General features: G+C 42.9%; 1 protein-coding gene across 1 annotated transcript in view; it reads right to left on the reverse strand.

The window, feature by feature from the left end:
- Nucleotides 1-12,263, reverse strand: part of Nostrin (nitric oxide synthase trafficking) — a 65,647-nt gene that overhangs the window by 20,745 nt on the left and 32,639 nt on the right. Inside the window, exons 6-8 of the mRNA XM_051166263.1 lie at nucleotides 11,090-11,152; nucleotides 8,722-8,820; nucleotides 3,834-3,959 (exon numbers count right to left, since the gene is read on the reverse strand). Coding sequence (XP_051022220.1) covers nucleotides 3,834-3,959; nucleotides 8,722-8,820; nucleotides 11,090-11,152 — 288 coding nt within the window. The remainder of the gene's footprint in view (nucleotides 1-3,833; nucleotides 3,960-8,721; nucleotides 8,821-11,089; nucleotides 11,153-12,263) is intronic.

Genomic DNA, 12,263 nt, shown 5'->3' on the forward strand with positions numbered 1-12,263 from the left:
ATTCCAATAAAACAAACAAACAAACAAAACTGAAGTTGAAAAGAATTCTTTTGGAATGTTAATGAATGTATGTCTTGTTACCATAACATGATTTTTGCAAGGAAAGAAGAGAATGTCCACAATGTTGCAATTAAAATTAAGAACTACTGAAAGAGTGTGGAGAGAGGGAGGAGGATTCCTTTATGTTTCTGAGACAGGGTCTTGCTAAATGATACTGTCTGGCCTGGAACTTGCTGTCTAGACCAAACTGGCCTCAACTTGAGGTAATCATCCTGCTTCTGCCTCCTGAGTGCTAGGAGTATGGGTGTGAAAGAGAGGTGTCCTCTCTTCCTGGGAGAAAAGGAAACAGATAAAGGCGTTAGAAAGCTAGTAAAATCCTATGATAGCTACCGATAACAGTGTCAGCCACACCTACCCCAAGGAAGACAAGACTGATGCTGGCTGTGAGAACTGGGGAAGAACTGCTCCCCTCTTTTACTGACGTGCCATCATAGGTAGAAGGTACGGAAGATGGCGGTGATTAGCATATACATTTTTTCTTATATCCCTTGAAGGGGGCTTACACATCTGCCACCAGAGGCCACCATGGAAGCTGGCCTTGTGGGATGCTATAGTGTCATTGGAATCCTGGGAGCTGAGCAAAGGTCAGAGCCCAGATTGAGACGATGAGTTAATATTGAAATCCTTCATCATCTGCATCTGGAATCTACTCAGCATAAAGAAGGCCAGTGCTAGGGTCCTATGTCCAGTGATCTATGATCCAGGCAGTGGTACACACAGTCCGAGGCTGATGCAGGAGGACCACCAGGAGTTGAAGGCCATCCTGGGCTACGGACTGAAACCTTGTCTTGTTTAACAAAAGCAAAGCAAAACAAACAAACAAACAAACAAACAAACACAAAAACAATCCTCCCCCCCCCCAAATCTGAATGAAAGAAGCCTGCTTCTTGTGTTCTCGGTGTTTCTCCTCGTCCTCGTTTCTTCTCTAACTCTACATCTGACTGGACTCAAGAGGCCACACGACCCCTCAGTCCCTGCTTGCTCACAGCCTCCCCTCCCAGTTCTTCCTGGAGAAGGAGCTTTGTGAATCTCAAAACTACATTGGGCAAGTAACTTCGCTTCTCTAGTCACATATTTTGAGGCTATCAACAGAGAGTAAAATTACTATCTTCCTCGCCGGGCAGTGGTGGCACACGCCTTTAATCCCAGCACTCGGGAGGCCGAGGTAGGCGGATCGCTGTGAGTTCGAGGCCAGCCTGGTCTACAAAGTGAGTCCAGCCCAGCCAAGGCTACACAGAGAGACCCTGTCTTGAAAAACAAAACAAAACAAACTATTATCTTCCTCATCAGGTTGTGAAATAAAACATGGTGAATGTGAACATATTTAGTTCAGTGCCTGATCTCACTGACTGCCGTGAGCTTACTCCATACACGCTAGTCCCTAGGGTACCTCTGTCATTTTCTTTTCCTTTCTTTGTTTCTCAAGACAGGGTTTCCCTGTCTCTTGCTGTCCTGGAACTCATTCTGTAGACCAGGCTGGCCTTAAACTCACAGATCCCCTATCTCCTAAGTGCTGGGATTAAAGGAGTGCACCACCACAGTGCCACAGTTGTTTTTGTTTGTTTTGTTTTTTGTTATTTTCAAGTGTAACTGTTTTAAACATTTAAAATACACAGAGAAAAATGAAACAAAAATATTCATGTTCTTACCAACCAGAGTTGATAATTGTTTATGATTCTGTCAGTTATTTGTTTTTGTTTTCTGTTTGTTTTTGTTGTTGTTAAATTGACATAAGCTAGGGTCATCTAGGAAGAAGGAATCTTAATTGAGAAAATGTTCCCGTCAAATTACTTTAGAGAAAATGTAAGACATTTTCTTGAACTAATAGTAAAAGTGGCCCAACCCACTGTAGGTGTCTTTACTGTTGGGAATGTAGCCCTGGGCTGTATAAAAAAGGTAGCTGAGCAAGCCATAGGCCATAGAGAGAAAACTAATAAGCAACACTCTTCCACAGTCTCTGTCTGAGTTCCTGCCTTGGCTTCCTCCACTGACAGACTGTAAAGCAAATAAACCCTTTCCTCCTCAAGTTGCATTTGGTCATTGTCTTAGTTAGGGTTGCTGTTGCAGTGATGGAACACCTTGACCAAAGCAATTTGGGGGAAGGAAAGATTTATTTGGCTTAAATTCCACATCACAGCTTATCACCAGAGGGAGACAGGAACTCAAACAGTGTGGGAATAGAAAGACAGCAGCTGATGCAGAGGCCATGGGTGTGTGTGTGTGTGTGTGTGTGCTGCTTACAGGCTTGCTCCCCATGGCTTGTTTAGCTTGCTTTCTTACAGAACCCAGAACCACCAGCCCAAGGATGGCACCACCCACAATGGCCTGGGTTGAGAAAATGCCTTATAGCTGGATCTCATGGAGGCATTTTCTCAACTGAGGGTCTCTGTTGACTCTGATGACTCTTAACTTGTGTCAAGTTGACCCAGAGCACCAGCCAGTACAGTCATAGAGTTTTATTACAGCAACAGAAACCTAACCAGGACAATGATCATGCTTGTCTTGATTTGAAAATAGACGCAACAAAGCTGTTCACATGTATTTGAATAGCTTTTTAACCCCGGGAAGCAGTAATATTGTGTTATTAGGAGCCATTCAGAAGGTGGGCGGCTGTATATTGCAGTCCCGTTTTATTCCCACTAGGAGTTCCATTTTCTTGGTTCAACACAGGTCTGGACACTACGTATATCTTTACAAACACATATCAACTCAATATAAGTTAGGTGTGAGTTGAAATTTTTGCATAGATATGATTGAGTTGCAATGTTTTCTCAGCATCTAATGATAAGCTCTCCTGCAATGAGCATTTTCATGCCTCACTGTTAAAGTACAGGTTAAAGATTTCTTTAGGATTTATGCCTACAAAGGAACATCTATGTTAAGAACAAAAACACATTTCCGTTTTCTCAGATATTGTTAGCTTATTCTCACTTGTAAGATTCAAGAATTCTTATTTTCTAACATACTTGTTAATATTAGATATTATCACTTCATAATTTTGACATATGATTATCTTTTCATGTGTTTAGTAGTGATTTTGGTTTTTCCTTCTGACTTGTGCAATTACATCTTTTGACTATCTTTTGACACAATTCATTCTTAAAAAAATACTTTTATCTTATGTGTATGGGTATTGTGCCTACATATATATATGTGAACCACATGTGTGCAGTGACTGCAGAGGCCAGAAGAGGGTGTCAGAGCCACTGGATCTAGAATTACAGCTGACTGTCAGCTGCCATATGGGTGTTGGACATTGAACCTTCATCTTCTGGAAGACCAGCCAGTTCTCTTAACCACAGAGCCATCTCTACCACCCCCTGAATTCATTCTTTCTGTGTCTGTGTTATAACAATCACTTTTAAGGTCTTGAGTTGGTACCTTATTTGTTGTTGTATATTGCTTGCCCAACAGGATGCCCAATGCAGAAAACCCCATACATAATCCCTGTATGAGTCTGCTGAAAGTCCTTTCACAGTCTCTAGTACCTAAGCCTTAATTTACATCCTACTTGGATAGGGCATTTTTAGCTTAGTCTCCAAGTGAGAATTAGGAACATAGACTCTGGCTACTGATGCACACAGGCTTTCACTGGTGACTATGCTCATGCAGACATGCAAACAGTGTAGGAGAACATGGTTCGCCTAGTGTCATGCTACCAGTGAGCATCATAAGTAGAAAAGAAATCAGGCCTCTTGAATGTAGATCCAACGTTCACTTCTCGAGTCACATAAAAGCCCCTGGACGAAGAGAAGCATGGATGTCTACCTTACCTTGTAGCAGTTTTCCAGTGTGCTTTCCCACTTCAGCCTGGTAGAATAGCCTGCCATGTTTTTTTGATAGTAGCTTTCATCTTCTTTCTCCAGTTTTTCAGTTGATTTTTTCAGTTTGTTGAGGAGCTAAAGTGAAATATCAGGGTCACACAGTCATTGACGCATTGACAAGGGAGCTCTTGTCATCCCATGTGGCCCAATGACACGTTTCTCACTTCAGCTCTCTATAAATAGTTATTATAGAAGACAAAAACCTAAGTTTTTTTTTTTTAAAGAAACTATTAATGGACACTAATGTCCTCTCAATATACTCTCAGTTTCATATTTGAAGAAACTGAATTGTCAAACAAAAAGTGCTTTGTCTACATCCTGCACATCAAGAAGGCCAAATGGCTGAACTCGACAATTTACAGTGCAGGCTGGGGTCTCCCACTCAGACTGTAATCTACTGGCACAGCCCAAGTCCTATTCAATCAACCTTCAGGTTTCTCCATTCCTTCCCAGGACAAGGAGAGTTTTATTGATTCATAATCATTAAACCTGTACTATAATCAGGTGCCAAAACTGTCTGTCATCTTAAAGCTAAAAGTTGAGCTTTGGAATAAGGCCTCAGGGATCAAAAGTCTCCTTTCTGCTGCAGGACAAGTCACCTTCATAAGGTACAGGATTGTTTTACAGGGGCCCCGGGGATGAGGGATCCCATCTCGCTGAATTCTTAGGAGGATTCAATAAGGTCATCCAGGTGAGGTACATATTGCGCCATCTATCTGGCACCTAAGTTCCATGCAGCACATGTTGGCTTCAAGTTCAAGACCGCCAGACACATGGTTTCCTTTCATTTTGTGCTCCAGCGGCCTCTCCCTCACAAAGAGTCCCAGCCATGACATCTGCCATTCTGATTGCTAAGTCTCTGGGAAGTCCAGGTAGTGCAAATCTCCCAGGGACCACAGCGGCTGAAATGGCTGAAGATATTGTCCAAACAAGCGATTCCATTTCTGATGAGGATTCGGACTGCATGAATGATTCAACTTTAATATTGTTAGGTATGAAAGTGGAGTTGGTAAAGTAGCAACTTCTAGGGCCTCTGGAGAGATAGTCAACCGTTAGCTAGCTCTGTAGTGAGTCTGTAGTGTGTCCTCAGACGGCTCTGATGCGCATGGTCCTCCAACTACACTTGAAGGACCCTCCTGATGTTAGCAGCTTAGTAGTTTCAAGGGCAGAGATAGAGGACTTATAACGATTATTATTTTATGAATGACCCTCTTTATGTTTAAGGACGTTTTGACTAATGTTACAATAATAGAGAACATTCATTCAAGAAGCTGAGTACTTAGACTGTTCACTTCATTCCAGTCAGTACACTGCTGCTCTGTGATGTGCGGCCTAGACAAGGCACATCCAGGTCTGTGTTTCTGGTGTCATGAACCACATCTATCTGCAGAAACACGGGCTTGAGAATTTTAACCTGATAACAAAATAATACTCTGATATAGGAAAGAAGTGGACGAGCTCGGAGGATACAGATGGACAGCCAGAGACAATGGTGCAGCAGGAGGCAAGGTCACGGCAGGGAAGACCTTACTGGGTCAAATAACAGAGCGTAACCCATACTCTGAAGCCACTGGAAAGACTTCAAAGACTTTTCAGGAAAGAATATGCTGCTGTCTTGAGTTTCAGGAAAGTCACTCTGTACGCAAGTGGCAGTAAAAGGCAACACCCAAGACAAAGGAGCCCACTCATTAGTTGCAGTAATCCAGGCAAATGATGATTGTGGCCAAGGCGAATGGATGCAGGGAGATGGGTATATGTTAATAAGTTTACGAAGCACTTTGGCTTAAGGGTTAGAATTGGGAAGTTATGGCAGAAAGCAACATCCAGAGACCCAGAAAACCCAGGGGAATAGAGTTATCTTAGGTAGAAAGAGATGACTTTCAGAAGTGTCAGGAGGCCGTTCAGAGACAGCTATGGCTCGAGAGATCAATTTAGGCATTGTCATAGTAGAACTGATAGTTGAAGCCTTGGGAGTACATACATTGAGAACGTATTATTTATCGAGCGCCTGATATTGAGACTCTTTTGTTGGACACTAGAGACACAACAGCGAACTAAACAAGAGGCCCCGGGGAGAATTCTCAGGCACAGCAGTATATAAGGGCCAGGTGAAAAAAAAAAATGACATCCATAAAGAAGCCTAAGGTAAAATGATAAGAGATGTAGGAGGACCAAGAATAGGATACTGATAAAGTTAAAAGGAGACATGTCTCTAGAAGGGGAGCTAAATGATGTACAACGCTTCTAAGAAATGTGCAGGGTACCCTGAGGAATAAGCAGGGAAGTGGAGATAGAGCACAGATAAATACATCTTACTGCCAGGAGACAGGGTGATAAAGTTGAATGGATAGGGCCATGAAAAGTTGCCTCTGCCTCCCAAGGCAGGAGGTGCATGGGAGCGAGTGGATGAGTGCCCTCAAATGTGTGTGTTCAATTCTAACTCCTCCACGGCGTTGCATTAGGACATGGAATATTTGGGAAGTGGTCAGGGCTCAAGAATGGAGCTCTCGTGAATGAGATCAGCAACCATATGAAAGGAAGCCCAGAGCTCTCCCTTCACCTTGTGAGGCTATGACAAGATGTCTGCAGCCTTGGCCCTCACCAGGATCTGACCATGATGGCTCCTGATCTCTAGGATTCTAGAACTGTGGTCATTCTGACAGTACAGAAGCTGTCTTTGGGCAGCTTCATTAAACTAATGAGTGATATTTTAATCTGTGGGCTAAAGTCATTTTATGTAGTCCTTGTTGTTGTTTTTTAAAGCTGTAAGGAGTACATCCTGCTGTTCAAGCTGCCCAGGCTCTGGTTAAGTTCTTATAGCAGCTCAGGCAAACTAAGATGGACCTGGCAATTCAGAAGGCTGGTGGGAAAACCATCACCGGACAGGAAGGATTGTCTAAGTAAGACATAACAAAGCGGCTACTCCGAAGAGGGTCTTTGAGAGGCAGGGCAGCATAGCCTCAGAACACAGGAGGCACTGGGCCCCTCCCTTGCAGATATGCAGATCAAAACGAGTTGTGAGGAAAGAAACATGACAGTCCTCGGGAGTGGGCGGGAAAGACGGGTGTGGGGAGAAGGTGGGGTTCAGGCGGGCTTCCGGTGAGAGCCTGGCTTGCTAAGCAGGAAAACTGGAAGACTGCCCAGCAGTCCGGAGGAGACTCACAATGATGAGGGACACATCCATGTGCATGAGAATTGGAAGCCAGCTCTGGTGTTCAGTTCTTTAAAAAAACGAAAAGGAAACCCAGCTGCTAGTTCAAGGGGTGACTATGGGAGGGACCTGGGAGGTGACCACAGGCAAAGGTCATTGCTACAGGCCCACTATAGGAAGGTGGGTAGAGGGCACTGCAGGATTTCACCTCCCTGGGAAACCACTAATGAGGGAAGGGGAAGTGCACCCTTCATCTGCGCCAGCTTTTTTGTTGTTGCCCTTGCTTGGCATCAAGGAAAAATAACTTCTAATGAGGGCTGGGAAGGCCTGGCCGTGTCCTGGCACTAAGAATCTTCATATAGGGCGAGTTAGCTTCCTCTGTGGCTGCTCACGGTTGGACACTTGGTCTGATAATTTCCCACTGTGAAGACTGACATGTGAAGACATCGGAGCCTTCCAAATCTTGCTAATAATGAATTTAAGTCATCCAACTAACAATTTCTTCAGATGAAGTGATAGAACCATTTGCAATGACAATTTCCTTTTTCCTTTTAAGGATTTCTGGGGCTGCAGTGGTGCTGGCTGTTTTCTTTGGGGAGACCTAAAGTTGGTGAAAGTGTGGAATGTCTTAGTTTCCAACATGGCGCACACTCTACAAGAGTTGGGCTACATGAGGTATAGCCCAACATTACTTGTGTTGATTTTTTTAAATCTAAGAACAAAGTTGTCCAGTTTACTCTTCTTTAACCCCGGAGTCTGGAGTGTATGGGGGAATCTGGGGTTCTGCAGCAGGAGGGAGCTTCTGTGGGGCCCCACAAAGGCCTTCCAGCACCATGGCACTTGTGGTGTATTCGCATGTGTCTGGACCGTGCAGATGTCTACATGTGTTACCTGCCTTTACCTAAGTTAACAACGACAAGTGCACTGATGCCTTTAAAGGAGTTCTGTCAGGAATGCTTGATTGATTGTTTTCCCTAAGAACAAAAACACCAGGAAGAAGCCAACCCACCTCAGCAGGTATTCTCTTCTGATTACGGTTATGAACACACCAGTGCTCAAAGGAAAAAGAAAAATACAGATGATGTAGGAAGATATGACAAGAATTTGGGGTAAATGTAGTTACTTACTGTCTTAAAAGTTCAAATTGCCAAGATGAATGGTGGAAATGTAAGTTTATATATGTTGTGATTAATTCCATACCTTCCCCCAAGGGTGTGTTTGTTTGTATACTTGTCTAAATAACTATTATTTGCTACTTATATGAACATATCGTGGTTAGCTAACCACTTAAAATGCAAGTTTGTCTTTATGTCATCTTGTAAGCATTTCTACTTTTTGTTTTATAATGTTCACAACATTATAGTACAATATGCAAAATGTAATATACAGTAGCCTATAAACATGAAGCACATATGTTTACTTATTTGAAGTGGGAGCTGAGTGCTTTTTTTAAAAAAAAGGAAATTCTCTATTTAAACTGTGGACACCATGAGTCTAATATGCCATGTCAGTGATATGTTTCGAAAATTTTTGTGTGGACCACAGGTGACTTTGAAGTCTTTTTTTTCATGCTTGGCTAATCTACAGATCCATACAGAGGGAGGAGCCATCTAGTTCTCTGTATCCGTGTGGAAGGCAGGAAGCCACATCTCTAAGCAGTGTGCATCTGGCTGCCACGACACTCACCTTCTGCTTCTCCTTTTGGCTCATGGATTGCTTGGAGCTTTCTACAAGATGGAAAAGTGCCTCATGCTTCTTGGTACTCGTCATTAATTTTTTCTTGGCCTAAAGGTAGGAACACACAAGCAAGAGGAGAAGGAGAAGGAGGAGGAGGAAGATGGAGAAGAAAGGAAGGAAGGAACAAACAAATAAACAGAAACTGATATTCAGAGAAAAGCACTTGTATTTTGCAATGATGTCTTTATGAACGATTGTGAGGTTTTACTTCTTTGTTTCCATCCTTCATCTCAAAATATGCCCTGGGTACCATAGCATCAAAGTATTTACTTTGATAGGGAAGCACTGTGTATTTTGTCATGATATTGGGTATATACAAGAGAGAGAGTTAGACATTTGCTAACTCACATTGAACTCACCCTCCTCTGGCCTTGACCTCCCAAGTCCTGGAATTGCAGGCATATACCACCACAGCCAGACTAACTTCAGACTATAAAATGAAATAATGTTGGGAGGAAGTCCAGCAGTCTCTCCTTGGGAATCAGAGACAGAGCCTACTGCCTTCCTTGAAACGTGTGGCAATGCTACACAAGGGAGGTCAAGGAAGAAGCTGCTCACAGTCCCTCCTCTATCTCAGGCACATGGACTGCTGACAAATGAGTGCGAGTCAAGCATACTTGGTCCTTCAGAATCTGCAGCTTTGTCTCTGAAGCAGACTGTACCTCACAAGTGACATGTGGGACCTCTTCTTGCACTGTAATGAGGGAGGAGATGATTACAGACCAAGCAGTCCATGTGATCTAATGACCTTGCCATTCTTCACGAGACAATAAAATCATTTTATTTATAAACAACAACTTATCAGAAACTGGGGAATAATGGAAGGTGCTTGTTTTTTTCTTTGAAGCAACAGCTATAGGGCATCGTTTCTAGCTCTCGATCCATTGTATTGCGTTTCCTGTGAGAACTGTTTACAGATAATTGTTTTTTCAAAACAAACCTCTTTTAAAAAAAAGACTCAGAGCATCAGGAGCAAAATGAAAAACAAGTGATTGGCTGCTTCTTTTTTGGACTTTGAGCTATGTTCTCAATGTGACTCCCATGAGCCTCTTTTTATTAGCACAACTACCACAGGTGTAGCAATTTGTTTGTCTTAAACAATTCTCGTCTTGGTCTCAGGAGTCTTTGAATGCAGCAGAAGCTCAGAAGCAAGCTTGAGGCCAGGTGCTCCTGAGGCATCCCTAGTTGTTTGGTACAGGTGGCTGTTTACTTGCAAAGGTTCTTTGGGGTTGTTAATATTTGGGAGATGATGTAGGGAGAGTTCGACTCTTGGAATGCAAATCTTCTTCAAGGACATGATTGGGTTATCTTAGCCGATTCCCCCAGTCTCTCATCCTTCCTACTCAAAGCCACTCTTCCTACACAGGATTATTCTAGTATAATCTTCTGTACATATGGACCTCATCTGCTGTTTCTGTGGCTGAAGAACCAGTACAGGAATTCTCTAGCATCACACATCAAGTCTAGAAGGGTCCATGTGCTGTTTCGTGCATTTGTTATCTAGCCAATTAAGTTTTAAAGTAATCCATATATACTGGGAGCATCCCTTAGTATAGTGTATACAGGAGGTAGGCCATATATACTGGGAGCATCCCTTAGTATAGTGTATACAGGAGGTAGGCCATATATACTGGGAGCATCCCTTAGTATAGTGTATACAGGAGGTAGGCCATATATACTGGGAGCATCCCTTAGTATAGTGTATACAGGAGGTAGGCCATATATACTGGGAGCATCCCTTAGTATAGTGTATACAGGAGGTAGGCCATATATACTGGGAGCATCCCTTAGTATAGTGTATACAGGAGGTAGGCCATATATACTGGGAGCATCCCTTAGTATAGTGTATACAGGAGGTAGGCCATATATACTTGTAGCACCAACACATGTATCCCCCATGTTACTTCTCCTACATTTGTGAACTTCACAGAGAGGCAGCCATTATAATGTGATGGAAAAGAGCAGGGACTCCAAAGTCCAGGAATTTCCAAGGCATCTTGGTTTAACCATTAATCAGAATCAAAGCCTTGGAGATTACCTTGACAGTGCAAAGTCACATGTTACCTCATTGGTGTGATGGCTGAACACACAAACGTACAGCTCTTGGCACATAAGAAATGCCATGGAATTATTAGCCATAAGTGATAACCATATTTTGAGTCAGCCTCTGGTTTGGATTAGTATAATGATGCATCTATAAAGTGACTCAGGTGAGTTATTTTCTCTTCAATAGGTATATATGAAAGCATTAGGGTACACAAATATGTGTGCACAAAAGCAAAAAGGTCCCATCCTAAAGCTGTTTGTGCATACTTGCCTTGATTTGCTGGTTCCAGTTGTTAATAACAAGATTCGCTGTCTTTTCCACTTCATTATCAAGCTATGGAAGAGAAAAACCAGGGGAAAAAATAACGTTGCTTTCTTGCTTAGCCACTGCTATTGATGGAATATCTCTGAATCCCCAAAACTCATAGGTTGAAACCTATCTCTGCAGCATCATAGCATTTAGAGGTGAGACTCTGGTAAGTGGACCAGTGCTGGTGGTGGTTTGATTGAGAACGGCCCCCATAGGTTCATATATTTGAATGCCTAGTCCCTTGTTGGTGGAATGTTTAAGTGGGATGAGGTGATGTGGCCTTGTTGGAGGAGTGTCAGTGGGAGTGAGCTTTGAGGTTTCAAAAACGCAAGCTAGGCCCGGTACCGCACCTTCCCCTTCCTGAGGATGAGGCTCCTTGGCTACTTCTCCAGCACCACGCCTGCTATGCATGCCCCCATGCTCTCAGCCATGATGATAATAGACTGCTCTCTGAAACTGTAAGCAACCCCCCAATTAGATGCTTTCTTACATAAGAGCTGCCTTGGACATGGTGTCTCTTCACAGCAATAGAACCGTGACTAAGACAGTGACTTTATAAAAGACATCTCAGGGGCTCCTTCACTCTTCTACCATGCAAATGCATGACCTGAAGGTGGCCCTCTATTAACAAGGAGCAGTTAGTCACCAGAAATCTAATCTGCTACTGTTTAGATCCAGGAATTCCCAACCCATAGAACCACAAGGAATGAATTTCTGTGATTTTTCTAAGCTGCCCAACTTCTGGTGTTTTATTACAGACTTTCAAACTAGATTTCAGTGAGTTACACTGTAGTCACAGTAATGCCTTATTAATTCTTGCACACCCCCTCTTATGGTTTATCTGAGCTTCAAAACCCTACAATGGGCATATTTGGGCTAGTCTCCATGACAAGTGTCTATATGACTTATGAAATAATGTAGCAATGTGAAAAAGCACATGGGCACATGTGCATCTTGCCGAGAATGATCACTCCTCCTCAATATGAATTCCTGTTGCAAAAACATCCACAGAGCGACAATCAGAAACTCTAAGCACTAAGCAACCAAATGTCTCCATTGCCCCTGATTACAAGTTTTGCTTTCATTTCAAAGAGGTGACATCCTTCATCATAATTAACTTTTCAAAGAAGGGACA

This window comes from Acomys russatus, chromosome 24, assembly GCF_903995435.1.
Source record: "Acomys russatus chromosome 24, mAcoRus1.1, whole genome shotgun sequence".
NCBI lineage: Eukaryota > Metazoa > Chordata > Mammalia > Rodentia > Muridae > Acomys > Acomys russatus.